General features: G+C 46.4%; 1 protein-coding gene and 1 pseudogene across 3 annotated transcripts in view; both read right to left on the minus strand.

Annotated features, from left to right (window-relative positions):
* Ppp1r21 (protein phosphatase 1, regulatory subunit 21) overlaps positions 1-24,218 on the minus strand; it is a 69,241-nt gene extending 45,023 nt beyond the window's left edge. Inside the window, exons 1-7 of one of the 3 annotated variants that reach the window (XR_015621975.1) lie at positions 24,039-24,136; positions 10,822-10,890; positions 8,094-8,240; positions 5,881-5,982; positions 3,703-3,867; positions 3,519-3,577; positions 2,646-2,740 (exon numbers count right to left, since the gene is read on the minus strand). Coding sequence is in view for 2 of the 3 variants with exons in the window: in NM_001271305.1 (NP_001258234.1) it covers positions 2,646-2,740; positions 3,519-3,577; positions 3,703-3,867; positions 5,881-5,982; positions 8,094-8,240; positions 10,822-10,890; positions 24,039-24,095 (694 nt within the window). In the remaining variant the exon portion in view is untranslated. 3 annotated transcript variants of the gene reach the window in all.
* A 1,148-nt stretch (positions 24,219-25,366) lies between these two features.
* LOC148005030 (glyceraldehyde-3-phosphate dehydrogenase pseudogene) lies at positions 25,367-26,337 on the minus strand (annotated as a pseudogene).
* Between the last annotated feature and the right edge of the window lie 248 nt (positions 26,338-26,585).

Below are 26,585 nucleotides of genomic sequence, written 5' to 3' on the forward strand. Positions count from 1 at the left end.
CAACAACAAAGTTAAACTTTTCCATCAACCCAAGCCAAGGTACACCTCACTATTCACACCCTGCTATCCATCCTCAGTAATAGCTTAGACCATAGACCTCTCCAGAAGCCCAGGCATCAAAGACGTGGTTGGCATTTTATAGTGCTATTGTGAGGGTAAGGAACAGTCCAGTGAGATCCCATTGCAAGGAATTACATCACTGAAAAAGTGCTCTTCAGAGGGATATGGGGACCCCAGCCCTTCCTGTCTCTGCTTCCCTGTTGCCTTTTTATGTGCCACCACCATGACGCTCAGTCTTACCGCAGGCCCAAGATCAGCACGTCTGAACCATAAACCAACACCCAAGGCCATGAGCCCAAAGAAACCGTGTCCCTCCTTTTGACTGTCCCTCCTTTTTAGATTCTTTTTTTTTTTTAAAGATTTATTTATTTTACGTGAGTACACGTTAACTGTCAGACACACAAGAGAAGGGCATCAGATCCCATTACAGATGGTTGTGAGCCACCATGTGGTTTCTGGGATTTGAACTCAGGACCTCAGGAAGAGCAGTCGGTGCTCTTAACCACTGAGCCATCTCTCCAGCCCCTTTTTAGATTCTTTAGATAAGTAGTTTTGTTGTGACAGAAAGCTACCCATCTGCCTTTTACTTCCGTCTACTGTAGCTTCGTCCTCCCCTTGCCTCCCCACACCCACCAGTCTGTTCTTTCCTCTTCCACAAGATCCTCCACAGCTCCCTGCTCACCCAGCCCATGTCGGCACATGGGCTCTCGGACCAGAAGCTCTCCCCTCTCCCACTCTGTGCTCCAGATTAACCGTGTGGATACATAAATCCAGGAAATGCCTCATCCACACAACTCTCCTTCAACCTGAAAGCCGTGGAAATTTGTCCTAAGTCCTGACCCTAGAATTTCCTGGCCATTGCTCCTCTCGCCCCTGACCTGAGCCTCCTGCCACTGACCGTTAAATACTGTTCCTGAGACAGCATGGCGGTTCTCATCCCGTGGATTACACTCTCTGACATTCCCTGCTGCTTTCCCTCTGTTCTTCCCTGCCTCCTCAAAACAAAACAAAAACAAAACAACAACAAAAATACAGAAGACCCAAAAAGCTGGTTCTTGCATGCAGGTCTGGATATTTCCTGAGGAGGCGCCCCACTCCGAGTGTGAGTGCCCTTCCCTCCAACCCAAGGGTTCTCTATGGCAGAGTCCAGTTTAAACAGCTAAAGACAACCCACGATGATGTGGCAAGAATCTAAAACCGGGTGACAAGTAGTCCTGGAAAGAAAGGAGAAATGCTTACGATCCCCTCTCATTAACTGATACAAAGAGTAAGGGGGAAAGGACTCCAGGACGGCATGGCCCAGCCAAGGTGCGCTGACACCATTGAGTTAATGTACAAGCTAGAAGCAGGCTCTGTTTTCCAGGGAAATGTAAGCTGCTGACCCAGAAACGGCCTATGCTGATTTTAATTACTTTATGTGTTTGTCTCACCTGCATAAACAATCAGTCACAGAAACAATTACAGTGCATGTCTGTGCACCCCGTGCATGCCCACAGCATCAGACCCCTAGAAGTGGAACTGTAAACCGTGGGGAGCTGCTGTAATCTTGCTGGACGTGGAGCTCAGGCCGGGGAAGAGTACTCCGTACTCTCACCAGTTGAGCCCTCTCCGGCCCCTCAGTGTTGATGTCAGCGTGACATCAAAGCACTGCTTCCTCTAAGCTTCCCTCTTTTCCCTCTAGACTTTTCTAAGAAAAATTTAAGGGAACTAAAAAATGAATTTCAAACATAGCTGTAGAAAAAGGAAGCATGTATTAACTTGATTATAGGCTTCAAATTCCAAAGATACTTTCTTTTAAATTTTATTTACTTTTTTAATTTTTAAAAACTATTTATTTACTGAAGCAGGTAAGAGGAAACCCTGAATGCCACAGACATGGAGGTCAAAGGACAACTTCCCAGATTGGTTCTCTCTTTCTGCCGAGTGTCGGATTTGGCAGCAATCACCTCCACCACTGAGCCATCCCTCTGGCTTCCCAAATAAATATTTCCTTTGCTTTCAAGGATTTCACTTCATTCTTACCTAAAGGCTAAATATCTAAACAGTATATGAATGCTGTTTTAGAGTATTGTTTAAGTCCCTTTTTGTCACTTCAGGATGTGTAAGCTACGAGGCCATCCCCAGTAGGAAACAGAAGCTAGACTTTGCAACAGCTTCCTGTCACTGGGGAGTCCCCAGGAGCTAAGAGGCCAACAAGACACATCCCACATGGACACACATGCATACCCCCAAAACCCAGGGAGCCATCTCCCTTATGCAAACATCCCACCACTTCACATGCAGGTGGGTCTCACCTTAGGATAAGAGAAATGCGGCTAAGAGAACACCCTGGACATCTTCCAAGAAGACTGACTTTGGAACCCTTAGGAGCTAACTTAGGAAACATCAGAGCCACACGATCAGGAGAGCCAGACAGAGCCCTCCACTGGGACAATCTGGGTGGGGTGTTGGTTGGTTGGTTGGTTGGTTGGTTGGTTGGTTGGCTTGTTTGTTTGAGTAAGAAGAAATTATCTTACTTTTTATTGGCTACTACAGAGAGACTCAAAGATACAAATAACAGAAACTTACATTTATGTAATACCTACTTGTATCGTTAAAAGGGACTTTTTCATTGATGATTGATAAGGATTCTTCTAATCTACCTGACAAATCTTCATGAAGATTCTTTAGCTGTAATTGACTGAAAGAAAAAAGAACCCACAAAACCACATTATTACTAATCAGTGAATCGACAATTCTCGTTACCCCAACAGCTGGCAACGAGCTTTCAGAGAGCTGTGCCAACATCTGAAACACTCCGCTGAGGGTTGTTCAAAGATGACATTAGGAGGCACCAGCCCCACGGCAAAGCCCCAGAGACGTCTGGGATCCACCATAGCACTAGTCTCTTACACAACCCCAGGCATAAACTTCCTCTTTACTATCCATGTTTATTCAACTATTACTACACAGCTTCTAAGTATTATACCAAATTATTTTCTGCTTGAGTTCAAAAGCTGATAATTTCTGTTTCGTTTAAATTATTAGCACAGATAAATATCAAAAAAAAAAAGTTAAGACTATGAATGTCTTTAGACGTTCAAGACTGTGCAATGCTCTGAGGTTTAGAAATCTCTCAGTTAGATCCTATAACTTCAATTTTACTCAAAATGTACAGTAAAAAGTTGGCATGGTTTAGCCCAGTTTTGTGCTGAGCAATTAGGCAGTCCCTGTCCCAGGAGAGGCAGAGACATAGAGACCCAGTTCAGGAGGCGCAGAGTAGGGTCTCCCAGACTTTCTGCTGAGGCCAAGCAGAGACCACTTTGTCAAGAGGCTGTGGCCCCTGAGAAGGAAAAGGACCCTGAGGTGACCTACTTCAGTCTTCTCAACTCAGAGAAAAGACGGGAAAAGGAAAAGCTCAGTGGAGCCTTGGGCTGATTCTGAGTCCAGGGCCGCTCAGAATTCATGCTCCCACTCACCACTCCTCTGTTCGAAGTCGGCATTCCTTGGCCTCCTTTTCTAGAGTCTGAGATTTTACCTAAATTTGGGGAGAAAAATGAAAGTTGACAGTTCAGCCTATGGCTGAGCCCCCACACAACACCCAAACCATCAGAGGAGCATGAGCTAGATCGTAGGCCACGTCGCCCTGGGCAGTGGGCTTACTTCTAGCTTTGCCTTGTCATTCTGGAGTTTCTCAATGGTCTCCATGTACTTCCGGGTCAGGCCGTCAATCACAGCCTGGTGCTGAGCAGCTTCCGTTTCCAGAGTGGCCAGCCGACTCCGCAGCTCCGCTTCCACAAGCTTGTGGTGCTCATCAGCTTCGAAAAACTGTAAGGGAAGACCGTGCTCTTCTGAAGACCCCCATATAGACAGCAGGGACAGCAGCGGGCATTCACCCCGTGGCTGCCATGTAGCTAGCAGGAGGCAAGCTTACTTACAGAGGGAACCAGGGTCTGCATTCTTACCCCTGCTTTACAGAAGGGAGACAGCCTGAACACAGTGCAGCTCTGGTCTCCGTCTCAGAGTTAAACACTGCAGACAGGACAGTAAAACACAGCAGCCCGCCCCAAGCCTGCACCTCCCTTCTCTTAGGCTCACGAACCTTCACTCGGAACAACTACTCAGAGACAATTCACCTGAAGCACTGCTCCCAAAACACACAAAGCCTGAGTCTGATAGTTGTAGGATGATGTTTATGGTCCCAGGGAACCAAATGAATCCCAGTTGTCAGTCTTGGCAGCAAGCACCTTTCTGCATTGAGCCATCTCAGGGACCCTAAGATCTTTCAAAGTTGGGCACGGTGATTCATATCTGTAATCCCAGCACTTGGGAGAGGGAGCAGGCGAACTAAGAGTCCAAAAACATCCTTAGCTACACAGGGAGCTCAGGGACAGGGCTGAGCTACAACAAAAGCCACCTCAAAAATAAAACAAAAAAACCCCAAAAACCTATGGCAGCCATCTTTCAGTAACTCACCAAAATGATGAACACAAAGGGAAAGAGGAGAGGCACCAGGTATGTTCTCTAGGCCTTTTAGGAAACGTGGAGTTAGTTGGGGATTTGGCTCAGTGGTAGAGCGCTTGCCTAGCAACCGCAAGGCCCTGGGTTCGGTCCCCAGCTCCGGAAGAAAAAAAAAGAAAAGGAAACGTGGAGTCGTTCCTTTGGCCACATACATGTGAATTTACAAGAAGGATGATGTTATAGACATCAAGGGAATGGGCACTGTTCAAAAAGGAATGACCATAAGTGTTACCACGGCAAAACCGGAAGAGTCTACAGTGTCACCCAGCATGCCGTGGGCATCATTGTAAACAAGCAAGTTAAGGGCAAGATTCTGGCCAAGAGGATCAATGTGCAGATTAAGCACATCAAGCACTCAAAGAGCAGAGACGGCTTCCTGAAGCGGGTGAAGAACAATCAGAAGAAAGAGGAAGCCAAAGAGAACGGCAGCTGGGTTCAGTTGAAGCGCCAGCCTGCGCCACCCAGAGAAGCCCACTTTGTGAGGACTAATGGGAAGGAGCCTGAGCTGTGGAGCCCATCCCATACGGATTCATGGCCTAATGTACACAAAGGAAATAAAAGACCCCGACTGGGAAAAAACCCAAAATCTAATAATCCATAAACAAAGAAACAACTCTACTCCATAAATCGTGAAATAAGCCTTACTTATTGATAAGCCACATGATCCATCTTATCAACTCCTAGGTTAAGACACTAGTGCCTATATATTTCTACTCCGAAGACTCTGAATAAATGTATATATTCACATCAAGCTGTAAGTGAGATTTAAGAAAGAAACAAATCACAGTCACAGTACATATTTAAGGACATAGAAGATATTAAAAACCCATGCAGACAACAAGATAGAAGACTATTTGCATTAATTTCTCTACTTCTTGAAATATAAAACCCACTTTTAGAGTTATGCATTTGATGTATATGAAACTTTTGTCTGCATGTTTGTACTGTACCGCATGCAAACAGTGCTCTCAGGGGCCAGAAAGGGATCCCCTGGAGCTGGAGTTACAAGCATTTTTGAGCCATAACGTGGGTGGTAGGAACTGAACCTGGGTCATCTAGACCGCAGTAAGCACTCTTCACCACAAAGCTATCTGCCCGATATACTTCCTTAAACATTCACTTATTTATTGTGTGTTGGGGGGGCACACATAGTACACATGTGGAAGTCAGAGAACAACTTGTAGGAGTTGGTTCTCTCCTTCCATGATATGGGACCCAGGGATGGAAGTCAGGCCATCAGACTTGACAATCAGTGCCTACCCACTGAGCCATCTTGCCAGCCCCCAAGACCCATTCTTTTGTAATTCAGTTCTAAGTCACCTGTATGTGCAGCCGTTCGTTCTCCTCGATTTTCTTTTGCAAATCTTCATCAAAGACACTCTTTTGCTCTTGGCTCAACTGAGAAGAAGATTCGCCACTTTTCTAACGAAAAGAACAGGTTATGTCCACACAACTTTGATCCTTTAGGAAAACATGCTAAGGCACACGACAGCTCTGTGACCCTAGTGGTTTGTCTCCTCTATGCGTTACAGTTTTCAAGCATCCCCACAGCATTTAACTCTGCCTACGGGACTCAAACTCAAACAGCAAAGACTGCAAAGGCAAGGAAGCTTAAAAAGACAGAGGAAAACATAAATGAGTTCGTCATTTTTTGCATACAGACTCAGGAGTTGCTGTAAGACAGAATAGCAGGCAGCCTTGACTCACCTGACCTTTCAGTTTGGGAGAGATTACATTAGCGTCTGAGCAATTATTACATTCCTTTAAGAAGTTCCATTAATTTATTTATTTATGTACTTATTTATATATTTGCATTCACAAACTAGTTCACATAAACTTCTATTTAGATTAAAAAATAACCGTGTTGGGGTTGGGGATTTAGCTCAGTGGTAGAGCGCTTGCCTAGCAAGCGCAAGGCCCTGGGTTCGGTCCCCAGCTCCGAAAAAAAAAAAAAAAAAAAAGGAAAAAAAATAACCGTGTTAAAATAAAGCTGCTATACACACAAGAAAAAACTAAGCTTATGAAAAAAATTCCCTTCTTTTCAATATTGACTTTCCCACTAGGAAGAATGGCAGTATTTAAGAAATCCAAGAATGAACAGTTGTTTCAGGGTGGGTGACACACAGAACAGAGACTGCAAGGGGCTATCTAACAAAGACACTGTGTTTACACAACAGTCCCCACTCTCTGCCTTTTCTGCATCTTGTTCATCACTTCAAATAAAGTCACCTGCTAATCCAACACAAACTGGTGATGAAAGGGTCCTCTGAATACAGCTATGTATTCATAAGACCCTAAATATCCATCACATATAGACACATAAGACACATTGTGGAATGATGTGTTTGTACTCTTCATGCTCCTAAACTCGGAAGCTTTAACAAGACTGACTCACAAGACTTAGTCACTTCTGCTAAATAATTAATCTGGTAGGTTAGCAAGGCATGGTGGCTCACACCTATAATCTTAGTACTTAGGAAGCGGAGGCAGGAGAATTTCTACACATCTGAAGCCAGCCTGGCCCACATATTTAATAACAGGGCAGCCTGGCCTGCAGAGTAAGACCCCAGCTCAAAAAACTAAAACAAAGATACCTAAGAGTCAAGTCTGAAGTCTGGAGGACTATGTCCTCCCAGTGACTCTAGCATGCATGTGGTGAGCCCTCTTTGTCCCCTCTTTACCTGAACACTTTAGAGCATCCTAAACAGATCAGTGCATTTGGAAAGGAATGAACATGTCGTGTGATAATGCAGTTTTAGGCACTTTGTAAGATCCCATTTAATCCCATAAACCCAAATCTCTCAGACCCACTTAACTGAGAAGAAAGTGAAGCTAAAAGATCACCAACTTTTCCAAAGTCATAGGTTCGTAAACAGCAGGCAGAGGATCCAAGCTGAGCTTAACTCTAGAGGACCTGGTCTTGTACAGGAACTGTTCTTCCCCCCACACATCCTTCTCAGGGTCTCTGTGCTTCTTCCTGTCAGCACAGCTCGTTAACACCTGTAGGACGGAGGTCTAAATATGCTCACCTAAGAGATTCCCTTAAATCACAGAAGTAACACACAGAGAACACCTGATCCCAGAGGCCCCGGCTGCAGCCAGGGTTCATCACACCATCGGATTGTGTTTGCAGGAATTAAGGTAACAAAGACATCAGTTCTGAGCACTAGGAGAGATTCCGTTGATTTCTCAGGTACCCCCTCAATTATGTACCTGTTTGTGCTAATACAGTGTTTAAAAACTGGCTTTCCTGTGCAAATGCCCTGAACTGGTCATGTGGCTCTGGTCCGGCAGTCATTCTAGCACTAGGGAGGCAGGCTGATGAGAGAATTGAGGATCTGATGCCAGCCTGAGCTACATGAAAAGATCTTGTCTCAAAAACAGAAAAGAGGAAAGGAAACTGCCTCTACGTGGTAGGCTTCCGTAGCAAACTTCCCCTGTGGACTCAAGAGCGGGCTGGAGGACCAAGGGGCGCTCTGGTGAGCCAGTCACCTGCCTTTCCTCAGGTGACACAGGGATGCGTCTGAGCTTACCTTGTTTTTCTTGCCTCTCGGCTCACTCAGCGCCAGCTCGTCTTGAAGGAGTTCCACCCTCTTGGCAAGCTGCAGATTTCGAAATGTCAAACTGTCCATTTCCTGTTGTAGTTTCCTCAAGGACTGGTCCTTCATTTTCAGTTGCTCCTACATCAGAGCCAAACAGGTCCTCACACACACAGTTTTGCTTCTTCGAGTCTGTGTTCCACCAACGTAAATCAAACACGTGCTCCGGGGAGTCTAAGTTTTATGTTTCTCATTTCAGTGATGGTTTTGGCTATTTTGCATACACAATATGCAAAATTATATTGCATATAAAATATCTCCTAGCCAAACCAGAATATTTACAAATAAAATAAGAAAAGCTATACACAGGAACAGCAGACCGTCAGCAGCTCACAGCAAAGGCCCGCCAGTGTGCGTCGTGAGTGTGTGACAGATAAGTCGTGGTCTCACATTTACAGAGGTGATGTCTTACAGGAGCCCCATGTTTTACAGACTTCACACCAATACCTCTCCGTGACCAAGGAGTGTGCTTCCCACCGAGCGCCATCCCCAGCCCACGGCCTTCTCAGCACTCATTTCACCAAAGTCTCTGGCCGGTCAGATTTTAAGGCCAATACTAACCCAGCACAAGTGCACGTCAGGCGGGTCCTCCACAGCTCACTGTCAAGCTCATGGAAACAAACACAAAACTCTAAACATCCGAAAAGCCACGGGCATCCTATCTGCTCACTGACCTCTGCTGTGCATAAAGGGTGAAAAGGAAGTTGCTGAGCAGTGGTGGGCACGCCTTTAACCCCAGCACTCAGGAGGCTGAGCAGGCAGAGCTCTGAGTTCAAGGCCAGCCTGGTCTACAGAGCGATTTCCAAAATAGCCAGGTCTACAGAGCCACCCTGTCCTGACTGTGTCCCTCCAAAAGAGAGAAAGAAGAAAAACAGTAGGCTAAATAGACATAATTCAGTTTTACCTTATTTAAAGAATTCACTATTTCAACTATATTCTACTTACAACTTTGTGTTCACTGATAACCAGACCTAAGTGGTCAGTCTTCTATTTAAATAATTACTTTAATTAACTTCACTCTAACAGTTATAAGACTGAGAAGTGAAATAACAAATAGTTATTCAAACTACACAGGAGCGGCAGCCGAAACAGCCGAGGCTGCTGTGTGTGCTGTGTGTGCTTTGTGTGTGCTGTGTGTGCTGTGTGTATGCTGTGTGCTGTGTGCTGTGTGTGCTGTGTGTGTGTGTGCTGTGTGTGCTGTGTGTGCTGTGTGTGCTGTGTGTATTGTGTATGTGCTGTGTGTGCTGTGTGTGTGCTGTGTGTGCTGTGTGTGTGCTGTGTGTGCTGTGTGTGCTGTGTGTGTGCTGTGTGTGCTGTGTGTGTGCTGTGTGTGTGCTGTGTGTGCTGTGTGTGTGCTGTGTGTGCTGTGTGTGTGCTGTGTGTGCTGTGTGTGTGCTGTGTGACAAGGGCATTAGACAGTCCCTGCCACAGGCCCTGGTGAGTAGAAAAACTGTTTCTTTCCCACTGGTTATCAAGTAAACCCTTAATTTTTACTTGAAGGACAAAGCCACACATAGGCTTGGCTCAAGTATAAATTATCGTAAAACCTCAAATGAAAGTAAGTCCAGTCAATGCTATTCACCCCCAGCAACTCGCTCAGGCGCAAGTCCAACAAGATCAATCAGAGGACACCCCAACACTTGTGGCTAGCCGGCTGGCAAACGGCCAGTAGCAACTACTATGACCTCAGAAGGAGCACAGTGAGAAGTCATTTCGTTACATTGTTGCTACCGCGTCCCGCTAGTGGAATGAAGCTCCAAATGTGCTAACCACTCAGGAGCTTCAGAAGCTGTCTGTCTAAGGCCCAGTTTCTGCTGCAGGGATGACAGCACTACAGAGTTGCTGGAAACAAGAAGATAACAGTGTAGTAATGTGCTCCGTACGATGCCTAGAAGTGGTGATGCTCAGAGAGAGAAGTAAATATCCCAGGATCACGACCATAACCACCCACAAAGTCCCACCAACACAGCGGTACCACAAGACCAGCATCAGGAGCAGCCACACAAAGCAGGCCACTTGAGACACTTCGCCAGTAGTAGGTTTAAACATTAGGAACGTCAGTGATCATTTCATCAAAGGCTTCAGGAAAGATCCATGCCCTACAATTATTACTCTCTCCATTCAAAACTATCACAGGTCGGCATTCATCATATGCCAGACAGATTGTACAGAGGGAAGTCCTTCCCAACCCCACTATGCCTCAGTTAAGACAGGTGCTGATAGTGAACGAGCCGCTCAGGCAGTGTGTGCATGTCAGGCCGGTCACCACTGCCAAACTGAAGGCCACAGTAGAGGAGCCAGAGTCACACATTGCACTTTCATTAGGGCAGACCACCGGGCACCGGGGATGCAAACACAGACATGGCCGCTCAGAGGGCTGCCTGGAGACAGCAGACAGAAAGCTGCCCTCATCCACATGGATTTGACTCCGCAAAGACCTTGAGCTACACAAGAAATGCACTAAATAAAGCCAGTATTGTCGTACAATTGTTTTGCTGAGGAGACAGAATATGCATGTGTCAGCGTGAAGGGAGCTAGACACAGGGAACACTCCTGTCATTCCTACCCTAGTCAATCAGTGTCAAGACCAGGACTTTACCCCTAAACCACCTGCTTTCCAGTCGTGGAGCAACCTCAGCTACTCCAGCTTCCCGCTGCTTACCTTTAGAGCAGCAGAGCTGGCCTGCTCATCCACAACACCTTTCTTCAGGACCTGATTCTGAGCTCGAAGCTGAAAACAGAAAGCAGTAATTACTTTTAAAATACAGCAAACACTTACAGAAAGAACATGCAGTTACTTCATAATGAAAACTTTACATTGAATAACTAAATATCCTCTCACATTCTATATACATTCTTCTGTACACACACACACACACACACACACACACACACACACTCGTGTGGAAACAAGCACTATTTGCCCCAAAGGGGCAAACATTTAATAACTTGTCACCTGGAACAGAGAAGGTGAGCCCTCCGGTGACATAAACCCCTAGAAATGTGCAGAAGCCCAGTGGCAGGCAGAGTGCTTGCCTGAGGTAAGTCTGGGGGTTTATTTAAAAGATAGATAAGTAAATAATAAAACCCAGGTCTCCTGGCTTTGAGTATGTCATTCTTTATATGTTTTCATATTCTCTATAAGCCATGGTCCTGAATTTAAAAGGATACAATAGAAGAGAAAGTGTGGGGCTGTATAGATGGCACAGTGGTTAGAACACTGACTGCTCTTCCAGAGGACCTGAGTTCAATTCCCAGCATCCAGGTTCTGGATCCCAGTTTCAGCACATCCAACATCCTCTTCCGGCCTCTATGGTTCCTGTATACCTGAGTCTTCATGCCACAGACACATACATGCAGGCAAACACTCATACATATAAAATAAATCCACATAAAATAAAAGCTCAAAATAAAAAGAGAAAATGCCATTTTATTGAACATTTGGAACAGCTTCATTAGACACAAGGCAGCAAATGACAGAACAAGATGTGAGCAGAGTGTAGAGCAAGAAGACTCATCGGACCTGGTGCCCGATGGTGGACAGACCACCACCGTCATCACCTGATGACCTGCCTCAGGAATGGTAGGCCTTTATCAGCCGTCAGCTGACGCACGCTCAGTTTTAAAAGTAACAGTAGCTCCAAACCCCTACACACACACACACACACACACACACACACACACACACACACACACACACGCGTGCGCGCGCACACACACAGTAGCTCTCCAAACCCCCTCTACACACACACGTGCACACACACACACACACACACACACACACACACACAGAGTCAATAAAGTACTTGCCTTGCAAAAACAAGGACATGAATTCATATTTTTATTATTGTTGCTCTTTGGGTTTTCTCGTTTTGTTTTGTTGTTTGTTTTTTAAGGCAGGCATGGTGACTATGAGAGTTGAAACAGGTACATCTCTGGGGCTTGCTGACCAGTCTGAGAAGTAAAACTGAGTTTGTTCTTTGGCCCTTATGCACACACACACACACACACACACACAGACACACACACACAGACACACACACAGACACACACACACAGACACACACACAGACACACACACGCACACACACACGCGCACACACACGCGCGCGCACACACAGACACACACACACAGACACACACACAGACACACACACGCACACACACGCACACGCCCCTCTACTCGCACTGCATCCCAGTGCCTTCCATGTGTGACACTGCTCACAGTCCTCACCTCCACTTTAGAGGCATCGAGGCACAGAACAGCAAGGGTTCTGGTGCTGAGATCAGGCCCGGCCGGCAGTTCTGACTGTTCTAATGCCAGCTAGACAATGCCAGCTACTGTTTTAATGAGCTTTTGAGATAAAAATGGGCTGTAAAATGGACCTTCTGCTTGTAAAATGAGATAGAATTTGAGCCTCTTCCCCAAAGCTATTTTTTAAAATATATGTATAACTGTACTACGTGTTTGTGTGTGTGTGTGTGTGTGTGTGTGTGTGTGTGTGTGTGTGTACCAGCAAACAACTTGCAGGAGTCTTTCTCCCTCCCCCAACTTCCTCCTCCTCCTCCCCTCCTCTCCCCTTCCCTTCCCTCCCCTCTTGTTCCATGGTAAGAAGTAAATCTTCCCAGTGAGAAAGACTGCACACAGGTAAGTGTGAACATATGACTTAAATATGGCTGAAGCAAGGGACTGACAGGCTAATACCCTGGAGCTCAACCCAGACACTGAATGACTATGCTCTCCTCTGAGAAACTGAAATAGGATAACTTTATCTATGAGCTTAAAAAAATCTATTTCACCAGGTATTCCCATTCATGGATCCCATAACCTGAATGGCTGAGGATCTAGGGAAACTTGGGCTACACAGAAAGTTTGAGGCCGGACTAGTCTACAGGAAGACCTTACCTCAAATTAATGAATTAGTTAAAATTCTGCATAGCTCAGATCTGTCTCCTTAGGAGAATAGAAGTGACAGTGACAATTTTCTGTGCCAAGAAAGTGGGAATATTGAATGCTGAATCTTCATGGGATATTTAAAATAAAACAGAAAGTTTACCATTAGAATGAAGAGACAGGCATCTTTGGCTTCTCCAGTTAGGAAGTGAAGAATCACAGTTCAGAGCTACAACAGGAAGCAGATCTAAATAGTGCCCCTCCCCATTTAGTAGGCAATAGAAACGGGGTCTTCACTTAGACTTCTGAGCTCCAGCAACATGGGTGAACACATCTTCCCTATCCCCTTCCTTCTAAGGACACCAAGAGAACCATATAAGAAGCCGGCATCAGAACACAGAGCAACAGTGTTCACAGATGGGAGGAGAGACCTTAGCATCAGCATGGATTTAAACAGCCTGCTCTTTAAGGTGTGTTTATTAGTTTGCACATGCATGGCATTGTTCTAATGCTGCAACCTTTTAAGTTATTTTCATTGCTACTTCATAACTGTAATTTTGCTAGTGTTACGAATTGCAATATAAATATCTGTGTTTTCGATGGTCTAGGTGACCCCTGTGGAAGAGCCAAGACAAGGTTAAGAACCATGTTCTGAAGAATATGAGAAAGAGAACAGGAAACATCTGGCTATTATTTAAAAACAATTCAAAATTTGCCAGAGGCGGTGACTCACACTGGGAATCCCAACACTACAAGGCTGAGGCAGGAAAACTGCCTTGAATTTGGGGCCAGTCTTTTACCTTTCATATAATAGTGAGTTCAAGGCCAGCCTAAGTGAGCTACAGTGTGAGACTTTGTCTCAAAAACAGAATTTTAGGACTGGAAAGATGCCATGCAATCAGGAATGAGTCCAGACCCCAATGTGCACACAAAAAGCCAGGCACTGTGCACATAACAAGCCAGGTACTGTGCACATAACAAGCCAGGTACTGTGCACATAACAAGCCAGGTACTGTGCACATAACAAGCCAGGCACTGTGCACACGACGAACCGGGCACTGTGCACACGACAAGCCAGGCACTGTGCACACAACAAGCCAGGCACTGTGCACACAACAAGCCAGGCACTGTGCACACAACAAGCCAGACACTGTGCACACAACAGGCCAGGCACTGTGCACACAACAGGCCAGGCACTGTGCACACGACAAGCCGGGCACTGTGCACACAACAAGCCGGGCACTGTGCACACAACAGGCCGGGCACTGTGCACACAACAGGCCGGGCACTGTGCACACGACAGGCCGGGCACTGTGCACACGACAGGCCGGGCACTGTGCACACGACAGGCCGGGCACTGTGCACACGACAGGCCAGGCACTGTGCACACGACAGGCCAGGCACTGTGCACACGACAGGCTGGCACTGTGCACACGACAAGCCAGGCACTGTGCACACAACAAGCCAGGCACTGTGCACACAACAAGCCAGGCACTGTGCACACAACAGGCCAGACACTGTGCACACAACAGGCCAGGCACTGTGCACACAACAGGCCAGGCACTGTGCACACGACAAGCCGGGCACTGTGCACACAACAAGCCGGGCACTGTGCACACAACAGGCCGGGCACTGTGCACACAACAGGCCGGGCACTGTGCACACGACAGGCCGGGCACTGTGCACACGACAGGCCGGGCACTGTGCACACGACAGGCCGGGCACTGTGCACACGACAGGCCGGGCACTGTGCACACGACAGGCCAGGCACTGTGCACACGACAGGCCAGGCACTGTGCACACGACAGGCTGGCACTGTGCACACGACAAGCCGGGCACTGTGCACACAACAAGCCGGGCACTGTGCACACAACAGGCCAGGCACTGTGAACACAACAAGCCAGGCACTGTGCACACAACAGGCCAGGCACTGTGCACATGACAAGCCAGGCACCCATGCACACTGTAACCCCAATCTAAGGGAGGGTCACAGAAGAATGACCGTGGCTTCCTGGTTCCATTCAGCTGAGGAAATGTAAGCCTTAAGTTCAGGGGGAGACACTGTCTCCAAGGGATAAGTGGAGAGAAGCCTAGGACAACTGATGTCCTCTTTTGCTCCCCGAGCTAGCATCTGCTCACACATGTACACATACATATACAGATATACAGACATAGATGTCCTAAAATATAAATAATTGAAAAGGAAAGATGAAGTACTTTAAGATAATTTAGGAATGGTGTACTTTTTTGCTTTTTTTTTTAGTGTAGGCACATTTTTGTTAAGAGGCTGGAGAGATGACTCAGCAGTGGCTGCTCCTCCAGAGGATCCCAGCCTGATTCCCAGGACCCATGTCATGTGACAGTCATAACTACCTAAACTCCAGTTCCCAGAGGAGGTGACACCCGCTGGCCTCCAAGGGTACCCAGACGTAATGACATTCACTCACATAGACAAATACATAAGATATTTAGAAATAAAATTATTAAAAATTGAATTTTTAAAGGACTTAGCAAACAAAAGGATGAGATCCAAACAACTGCTACCTAATTTGAGGTTGTTTTGGAATGCAACCATACTTCCGTATTTGTGTACCACACGAAGAGATGGGCAATTGCAAGAGAATCTTACAGCATCTTAGAACTAAATTATTTACTAGATAGCTCCTTACAGAAAAACCTGGTGGCCTCTGCGCTAACAGAAGAGCACTATCTCAATATTGACTTTCATTGTGTAGATTCAGTACGTCACCCCCGAGGACAATGCTATTCATCTGGTAGAATGAAACCTTACCAATTGGGCATCATGGAGTCCAGGCTGGCCAGGAACTTGTCTGTAACTGAACATGGCCTTGAACTCCTGATCCTGCAGCCTCTGCCTCCCAGCACTGGGATTAGCGCACCCACTTCAGTCTTTAGGCATCACTCTGACCGCTGTTCTGACTGCAGTATAGCACACTCTGTGTGGTGTTTATAAGCTCCTAGTGACTGCTTTAAAGTCTATCGGCCTTCACCTCTACTGAACTCACCACTTCCTGGTCCATCAGAATGGCAGAAAAAAATTAAAATATAGTCCAATCTTACCACTCATTTCTAAGGTATAGTGAAGAGTATTTAGAACAAACTGAATAGCCCAATTTGTTAAAGGGGGGACCTTTCAAGCAACTCTGTGGATTCTTATCTCACCAATTACGACAACAACAAAAGCAAACAAAAAAACCTGGCTTTTCCTTTTGGAAACACTGCTTGCTAAACTGGCAACTCAAGTAGTGAAACTCATCACCGAACTCCCCATTAGGGATGTGTATGTAGAAGGCCACTGAGAACAGCTGGTGCTGAACTTCTCTAACTGAAGCTGCCCTGCACACCAGCAGCTGCCAGGGGCTGCTTGTTGAGCCAGCACCCTGATACCTATGCTCAGTCTGGCCTTCAGAATCCAGCTTCCTCCTCTCCCATAGTCAACACTGAGAGGAGGTGACTGCAGCTGTTTCTGTTTTCGATAGTTTTGTGACTGCCATCCAGACTGTGACACTTCCAGGGACAGGTATGGGGACTGATTCACAGTGATGCGACTGAGAAGCAACTGCTCTGGTGTCTCCAGTGCACAGAAAGTGACCCTGAAAGATCACTGGTTCTAAGCAGCAACAGCTCTTCTGTGCCACAGGGTGGAGGGTCAGGACCATTCCTGCCCCTCCACAGTCCTTTGGACCTCTCCTCACTGCCCACCCAGTGCCTAGCTCTTCGTCCCTGGGGCAAGCCAACCCCATCAGTTCCGGGAGGCTGCTCTTGACTTCTGGCCATACTTCTGCCATAATCTTTTCCCAACCACAACCCGAGGCCCACAGTGAGCTTGCTCCTTGGTTCCTTTGGTACTTAGGAGTAACAAGATGAGTTTGTTTGTGTTTTGTCTTAATTTTACTTTTCTAAAGTTGGAAAGTCTACAGTTACTAATGCATGTATATTTCTGTCCCATATCCAACATGTCAATTTAAACTTCTTCATGAGAGAAACTATGTAATTCCTGCTCATGACAAAAAAATCAGTGCCATGGATAGAGAAAGAGCTCAATAAATGATTAGCTAATTATTCAAATAAAAATAACACACAAAGGGTGTCTAATGCAATGGCAGGAGAGACTGACATCACGTACACAGGCCTTCCCAAGATACTTCTCCATGTCCTGTTGAGGAAAGAGCCCTCGAACGCCTGGGGCCTAACTACCAATCAGCTTCAGCCCTTGGTCAGGCCTAAGACACAGGTGCTCCTCTTGGGCAGTAAACCAGCTCTGTTCCCCTCATGTCACTCCAGCAATCTCTGTTTGGATCACAGGCCCAAGACCAGGGGTGTGTGACTTTACAACCACGATGTCTACAAGACATTGACGGAAGGAGAAACAAATTATGCACACCCTTTTCCCATCTAAACCTAACCACCATCTGCATTAGAACCATTCTTACATGGCTATTTCATGCAGTATATGTGCTGACATTTACAAATGGTTTACAACCCTATAAAATGAACTTTAAATATACAGTTTTCTTCAACCCAAACAATGTGTATAAGGGCCAACCCTGAACCTCACCATAACCTCAATTCAGTTTCTGAATATGAAAGCTGTCTGCAGGTTCTAGCTACAGTGTCTAGCCAGGACTGTCCATCCCTAAAACTCCATCCAGTTCTGAAACATTCTAACCTGGTACCAATATCTGCTGGTCTTTCTCTCAGACAGTTCTACCACAGGAAGTGGGGACAGGGGCAGACCGCAAACTGTGGATCACTGAGTAGCAGGGGTTATTTTGCCATTGATAAAGGAAAAGCCTCCTCTCAGGTATGCCTTCAAATAGAATCCTTTCTTCTGGCCCTGCCTTCATGAAAGAAAATTAGCTAAGACCAAAGTCCTCCCCCAAAGCTTGCAGGTTAGCAAGCAACTAGAGGGAGAGTCAGCTCAGCCAGAGGAAAACAATCTGCCAGACCTTGTCTTTCGAGAACAACAGTTCTCAACCTGTGGGTCTCAACCCCTTTGGGGGGGGTCACATAATCCTGCATATCAGACATTTATATTATGATTCATAATGGTAGCAAAATTAGTTATGAAGTAGTAATGGAATAATTTTATGGTTGGGGGGTCACCACAACATGAGGAGCTCTATTAAAGTGTAACAGCACTAGGAAGGCTGAACATAACTCTTGGTCTTCATACAGCTAGGACGGCAACTTGGAAGGAAACCCCAGGCCTCACCCGGACCTAGTAGGCCAGACCTGCAGGTTAGAGAGGTCTGCCGACTGATACACAAGGCGCTGAACCAGGGTCTCAATGAGCAACGTCCAACAGGGTAGCCACGAGCCATGTGCAGCCTTGTTAATTACTCCAGATTAAATACAATGCAAAGTTCAATGTAAATGTAAATACAATGTAAATACAATGTAAAGCTCAGCCTTGCTAGCCTCATTCTTTAGTCCGAATCCTCTGTACATGGGGCCAGTGAGATGGCTCAGTTAGTAAGGTCACTGGTTACTAAAACTGAAAACCCAAACTCCATCAGAGAAATCCACACGGTAGAGGGAGAGAACCGAAACCCACAAGTTGTCCTCTGACCTCCGCACATCCATGGTGGCACACGCATGTGTATCTGTGCACATACATGTGCATGTGCGTGCACTCACACACTGACACATACACATAAGTTAATTTCCACACGTGGATGCCCTACTAAAGAGCAAAGAAAAAGAAGGCCGCCCTTCTAATGCAAAGTTCTACCCACAGCATTGAACACAGACCTGCCCCACTTTGGCTGTTGAAATCCACACATCAGGAATAAAGAAAACTGGTACTCAATTTCCACGCAATCTGGACCAAGCCTATTTCTCTTGGAGCTGGTGAGTCATCAGGCTCCGCCAGGCCCCATCACCTGCAAAGCAAACTGGATCAAACTGGCCCTTCCCCAAGTAGCTCTGAAAAGTTCCCAAAGGCCATCTGTCTTCATAAATAGATCCTTTAATTGCAAAATAAACTGCTAGGGAATAAAACAGGCTCCCACCGGTTTGTAAGACAACAAAGAGAGGCCTGAAAAGACTGTCTTTACCTGAACAAAGGCTACTTTACAGATAGCGTCCTTTCAAAGATGATTGTCAAAGTTTATCCTCAAAGTTTATCACATGCTCAGGCTTAGGTATTAAGTGACCCCTAAAGGTTCACACATAAAGGCTGGGGTCTAGTGTAGCCCCGGTTTGGCTTTTGTTGCTATTGTTGTTGGATTTGGTTTTGTTTGTTTGCTTGCTTGTTTTGTTCTTTGGGGAGGTATGGGGCAAAGATAATTAAGTGTGAGGTTCCCAGGCTACTAGGGCCGTCAGATTCTTCCTTCAGCCATGCTCCTAGAGTGACGCCTGCATCTGCACTCATTTGCTAGGAGGAGTCAAGAGGTGCTCACTCTGAGCCTGCACCACTCTACTCTCTGGATGCTGACCCTCCAAGAGAGTGAGCTAAATAAACCTTTGTACGAGTCACTTGCTCCCTCAGGAACTCTGCTGTGGCAACACAAGTGTACAAGTAGTGTATTCCAATCACAGAGGTTTACCACAGCACAGAGGGCTGGGCCATTTCAGATCCCATGGGTTCAGGGAGAACTCTGGGGTCTGCATTTCTAACCCTTCCCTAGATGGTGTCGCTGATGGGAACTAGGGCTCAGACTCTGCAGGAGAGCATTAACACCACCAGGATCCTGAAACTGGCTCACGCACATAATCCATGGTGCCGGGCAAAGGTGGTCTCTCAAGGAGAGCAAGCTGAGGTAAAATGAGACATACCAGAGAGCTGGGAAGGCAACCAGAAACGCTGAGAACTGTGTGGTCTTTTATTTTTCATGTATACTGTGGCAACTGGAGCCTTCACTAGGTTTCCTCCACGTCTCGAAGAAGCAGCTTGCAATTTTACCTGCTCACTTCAAAATCCCTCTGGAAACCAACCTAGATCTTTTCCTTCCCAAAAACAACTGAAGCTGAAATCTTAAAAGTCTCCAGTGACCTCCACTGCCCAAACCATTTGCACTGACCTCCTAACCTTTGTTTTAACAACCTGTTTACCTTTCAGCTTTCAGATTCTCTGCCAATTCAGTTAGCTCTTATCTAACTACATTCTCATCTCTTTTTACAGTTATTTTGTTGTGTTCAAAGCTCACAGGGGAGGAACTCAAACCCCAGCCGCAACAGAGGAACTACCACTAACTGATAAGTGTCGGGGAGGGAGAGTTGATTTCCTCTGGGGGAGTGGATCCTGGGAGGCTGCTGGGGCTCCAGTAGATGGCCCCAAACCATGTGCATGCAGGCAGCTCTAATGTGAGGACTCAAAAGAAGACATGAACTACAAGGGGGATATGTTGTGGGATCAGGGGGAAAAGATCAAGGAAGTGAGGTAGATATGGTCTACACACACTGCACACACATATGAAATCATCAATGAGTAAAAAATATCCTAAAGTCTGGTGTGGCGGCACATGCCTTTAATCACAGCACTTAGGAGGCAGAAGCAGGAGCATCTCTGAGTTCTAGGCCAGCCTGGTCTACAGAGTGAGTTCCAGGACAGGCAGGACTACACAGGGGAAAAAAAGTTGTCTTGAAAAACCAATAATAATTAATTAATTAAAGTTTAAAAAATACTGTAATCTTCAGCATTTTCGTCATTGAGAACTTTACCATTCCCCAATCTCTCTGAATACTCCCATAGTTTACTACTGTCTGTGTTCATCTTGATTCTTTCCAAAATTAATGCCATTCTTGGGGGGAAAAACAAAACTTCTCAGAAAAATATCTGCCCGTGTTATTGAATAAGGAAGGCCTTCCCCAAACACAGGCTGAGGTCTGCTCTGAAGGGATTAAGAGGAATGCAAACGTTCCTGGTTCAGGAATCAATCGTGCCTGCTTCTCTCCTTTAATATATCAATAGTAAAGCTTCTCCCTTAGCACAGAACAGTACAGGTGCACTTCAGTATCTGCCCATGGTCTGTGCACCAAGGAAGGGAAGTAAAAGGTAAAATATCTCTTCCATGGCACAAGGCTATCAAAGGTAAAGATCTAATCTAGAAACTGTTTTACACTACAGCTGACAGGAAATAAAACAACAGGAAGTCCTTGACCAGTGTCTGTTGTCTGTCTGTTTTTGTATGTGTGAACATGCAAGTAAGCAGACACACATGTATGTGAGTGTGTGTGTAAGAGTGTGTGTGTGTGTGTGTGTGTGTGTGTGTGTGTGTGTGTGTGTGTGTGTGTGTGTTGTGTTTGAGACTTGGTCTTACATTATTATAGCACAGGCTGGCCTGGAATTCTCTATGTAGCTAAAGCTGGTCCACATAAAGATCTCACAGCAATGCCCCTGCCTCAGGTTTGAGTCACCTCACCCAGTCTTTGTTTCTATGTTCAGAAATGTCTGTGACAGTGGAGACAAAAGAATGAGAACGAATCTGGTCCAAGGGGAGATGAGCCCAAGTCCAGCAGACGTCTTAGCTTCTTCTCCCTGACACATCACTCCTACAGGTGTTCTCCACACCCACACCCTCACACTCTCCAAGTTCATCTTTATGGAACATTTTAATGAACTAATCTTTGCCACCATTTTAAGCAAGTTTAATGCCAGTAAGTGTCCAGCAATTATTCTCAGTATCAACTCAAGCTAACATATAAACCAGGCAACTTTAGCATGATCTGCGTCCCTAAATTCCAAGTCTATATCTTTAAGACGCCCATTTGCTCCACATGGCCTTCCTTGGTTAGTGGCAATCACAATCCTTCACCTCAAAACTGTCAAACTCTGAGTCTTCCCTTATTCACCGAGTCCCGAAGTAAGACCAGAGGACAAACAGTTCATACACTGTTCATATCTTTCCTGAGCCCAGTGCTATGAACAAAGCAGGCCTTCAAAGCAGGTAAGCTAAAAAACATATTGTTACATCAAAACTCCTGAATGCAGCTTCTCCATTCCAGTTCTGAACTTTACTTAGGCCTACATTTTCTTCCCACTGTGGTCCAACAACCTAATCTCTACTCCAACCTATCTATCATATGCCTACTAATTTCCTTCCAAAGAGTGATATTACTCCCTTAGTAAGAGAGACCTTTGGAAGCTGGCAAGATGGTTGGTTCAACCATTAATGGCACTTGTTACCAATCCTGATCTCAGTTCAGTCCCTGGAACCTACATGGTAGAGAAAAAAAAAAAAAAATCAACTCCCAAAAGCTGTCCCCTCCTCCTCACCATCACCACCATTACCCTCCCCCAAACACACACACACATACACACACAGTAATAGATGAATGGATGGATGGATGGATGGATGGATGGATGGATGGATGGATGGACAAATGGACAGGTTGATAGAAGGGTTTCTTCGACTTTCCCGTTGCACACATCTTATCTGAAGGGGTTTTCACAACAGCAAACACAGGCTAATCTCTTTACATGGAAAGCTTTCTCCATCTCCCTTCCTACTTTACCCTCACTCAATGACCCTCCTCTGGGCTGCACTGACCATCACTTGTTACACCATATCATAATTTCAGGCCACACTTTAACAGTCTATTAAAGGCGATTGTGTGGCCTGAACTCTGGCTCTCACCTGAGCCTGGCACACCGCGTGTGGGGTACACATAATAGCATGAGTTTGTTGAACACATTTACATACCTAAAAGAATAAAACCTTTCGATGTCTTTTAGTACTTCAGGAGGTGATATCATTATTTCCGCACAGCGGCCACTGCTCTGAGCACTTCTGGAACTACTCACTGGCCATTTGGAACCGCCTTTCAAAACTGTTTACCCTCCAGAGATGGAAATCAGTCCCCTTGCTTTATATGCATGAAACATTTTCAACCAAAAATAGTAGAGGCAAATTTGGGCACTGCCATCCTCCACCCACTCTCTTTCATCATATGGAACTGTTCCAAACTTCTGGCTTCAAACAAGGGAATCCTCCCCAAAAGACAATGCACTATCTCAGACACTGAGCCACAGAAGCCTAAGAGGATTTCAAATGGAAATAGAAAGTCGACAATGGCAGGGTGAATGGGCTAAGCAGAGCCTCATAAAGGCTCCCATCTAATGCTGAAGACTGAAGAGTTTCATTTCTTTACACATTTCACTTTTCCTTCCCAAACACATGCCTAATAAAATCATAAAGGGGAGTGCACACTGCCTTTTCTAAATTAGAAGAGGTGCTAAATCTTTTCATTGGTTCTGTGAACGCCAAGGTAAGTGAAAATTAAACAGGACTACTGATTTCCAACGGCGTGAGGTTCTGCTTTAATAACTTCATTAGACTATTCTTAAGGCAGAAAACCCTACCCAGGAACTGCACCACCCTTGTCCAAGAGAAAGGTTTCACCATTTGAAAGACTGACACTTCAGAAGGCTGTTTTGAATGATTCTGTATGTAAGGAGAACCTGCTGTGTGCACTGCCCCGTTCCAGGTAAGGATAGAACAAGTGAAAAGGAAACCAGCCTCACCACCCAAGCTGTCAAAATCAGTGGAGACAACATCCTATTCTAAAACACCAGTCCCGATGAGGCAGTTTACCCTCCCAAACTGGTGTGGAGGTAGATAAGTCCCTTTATCCTTAAAGCATCCCCAAAGGAAGGGTAATCTCCCCCACCATTGGGCTGGGCAAACTGAGGAAGCAGAGAGCAAAGGGTGGTCCCACATTCCTCTCTTCCCCTCAGGCTAGCACCAAGGGCTGAGTCCTGGATTTCTGTCATTCCATTTCTAAGCCTGCTGGTCCAGCGAGAAGGAAGACTCAAACTCCAGCTCCCTTCTGCAGAGACGCACACGGACCCAGACACCGCCCGGCCCTATCTCCATGGAGCTGCAGGTGGAGGCATCGTAATGGTGGAAGCAAGAGGTGGAGAGGAGATCCCTCAGCATCCCCCACCGTCCCAAATCGCTGCCATGGCTAACCGAGGCCGCAGGGCCAGGGACCCCTGTCTCCCCACCCACGATGGGTACCTTCGAGTACTCCTGAGCCAGCTTCTGGTACTTCCCCTGCAACTCTGCGGAGGCCATGGCCTCCCCCGCCCCGTCCAGGCCTGGCCGCCCGGGCTGCTGAGCCCCGCCCCCCGCCCCCAACCCCACACTTGCTCCTGGGCAGGGCTCAGCCAGCTTCTGCAGCTCCGCCGCCGCGCCTCCTCCTCCACTTCCGGGTTTCCAGGCGGGAGGAAGGCGGAGCGGTCCCAGGGGCGGGGCGACCACCGTGGGCGGGGCAACGTCTTGACATCACCGCCCCACCCTCTGGTGCTTCAGTTCACGCATGTGCGGCCTCGCCGATATGCTTGTGCGGTTCCTTTGCTCGGCCTGTGGCCCGGGACGCCATCTTGGAAGAGGCATCAAGATGGCGACCAGCTTCTGGGCCAGCCAGAATCAAGCGGGAGGAGAATGAGTGCATACGGAATGGATAGAACACCGAGGAGAGAGACAGGGGGTGCAAGGAGAACCGGAAGGAGAAACATTCTAAGAGCATCAAGAATTCTGGCTACCTGGTTCCCATAGCAACCGCCTGGAGTCAGTTGGTTGCATCTTTCAAGAGGAGCCTGGAAGCTTGTTTTCTGCTGTCTCGTTCATTATCTGCCTTCTACATATTTATAACGTTTGCCCTTCTCCCCTTCTCCCCTTCTCAGATCAGAAAACCTTTGTTGTCGTACTCAAATGCCATATGCCCACTCCTGACCCTTATTCATACATCAGAACATTTTCAGTGATAAAAAGCCACTAGGAAATTTTTGAGAATTTCTACCACACATTCATGTGTAAAGAACATTAATTTTTTTTATTTTCAAAGGCTAAACTAGATAGCTTGAGATATCTTATGATGAAAATCTGTCTCACCTTTTTCATTTAAAATATTTTTGACAGTTCTGTTAGGGATTAATGTAGGTGTAGCATTGAAGTATTTCTTGATAGAATAATATGAATGAATAAAAATATGTTGAGTTATGACAGCTGAAACTAATGAACTACATTTGTACACACACACATATACATGTTAAACGTAGTAACTAAATTGCACTGGATGCAGCTGTGTAATCCTTTAATCTTAGTACTTAGTTTTTATTTTGTTTTTTTTTTGGGGGGGGGGGGCTGCAGCAAACTTTATTGATGGTATTCAAGAGAGTAGGGAGGGCTCCAGAGGCCCCCTCCTGTTATTATGGGGGTCTGGGATGGAAATTTTGAGGGAGATGTTCAGTGTTGCGTGCCGAGTTGGGATGGAGACTCTTCAGCAACTGAGGGCCTCTCTCTTGCTCTCAGTGTCCTTCCTGGGGTAGGTGGTCCAGTGTTTCTTACTCCTTGGAGGCCATGTAGGCCACGAGGTCCAACACCCTGTTGCTGTAGCCGTGTGTTCACTGTCATACCAGGAAATGAGCTTTACAAAGTTGTCATTGAGAACAATGCCAGCCCCAATATCAAAGGTAGAAGAGTGGGAATTAATGTTGAAGTCACAGGAGACAACCTGGTCTTCAGTGTAGCCCAGGATGCCCTTTAGTGGGCCCTCAGATGCCTGCTTCATCACCTTCTTGATGTCATCATACTTGGCCTGTTTCTCCAGGCATCATGTCAGATCCACAACAGATACATTAGGGGTAGAAACACAGAAGGCCGTGCCAGTGAGTTTCCCATTCAGCTCTAGAATGACCTTGCCCACAGCCATGGCAGCTCCCATAGATGCCAGGATGATATTCTGGGCAGCCCCGTGGCCATCACGCCACAGCTTTCCAGAGCGGCCATCCACAGTCTTCTGAGTGGCAGTGATGGCATGAACCATGGTCAAGAGCCCTTCCACAACGTCAAAGCTGTCATGGATGACCCTGGCCAGTTGGTGGTGCAGGATGCATTGCTGACAATCTTGAGGAAGGGAGTTGTCATATTTCTCATGGTTCACAGCCATCACAAACATGGGGGCATCAGCAGAAGGGACAGAGATGATGACCGTTTTGGCCCCACCCTTCAAGTGAGCCCCAGCCTTCTCCATGGTGGTGAAGACACCAGTAGACTCCATGACATACTCAGCACCAGTGTCACCCCATTTGATGTTAGCGGGATCTCGCTCCTGGAAGATGGTGATGGCTTCCCGTTGATGACAAACTTCCCTTTCTCAGCCTTGACTGTGCTGTTGAATTTGCCATGGGTAGAGTCATACTGGAACACTGAACATGTAGTTGAGATCAACGAAGGTATCGTTGATGGCAACAATCTCCACTTTGCCAGATGCAGAGCAGAAGGCAGCCCTGGTAATAAGGCACCCACACTGCATGAGAGGATGCGGCTGTCTCTGGAACAGGGAGGAACAGAGACCCAACCTCAGTACTTAGAAGGCAGTCAGGCAAATGGATCTCTACTGGTCTTCATATTAAGTTCCAGGCAAGCCAGTGAAACTCTGTCTTTAAAAATGTGAATTAAAATATACTATAAATATATCTTAAAAATATTAAGTGGAAGTAGCCAGACACGTTTAGTCATACCAGCAGTACAAGCGTGTGGGAGGCAGGAGGAAATCAAGTT

Source organism: Rattus norvegicus, chromosome 6 (assembly GCF_021556685.1).
Source record: "Rattus norvegicus strain SHRSP/BbbUtx chromosome 6, alternate assembly SHRSP_T2T, whole genome shotgun sequence".
Taxonomy (NCBI): domain Eukaryota; kingdom Metazoa; phylum Chordata; class Mammalia; order Rodentia; family Muridae; genus Rattus; species Rattus norvegicus.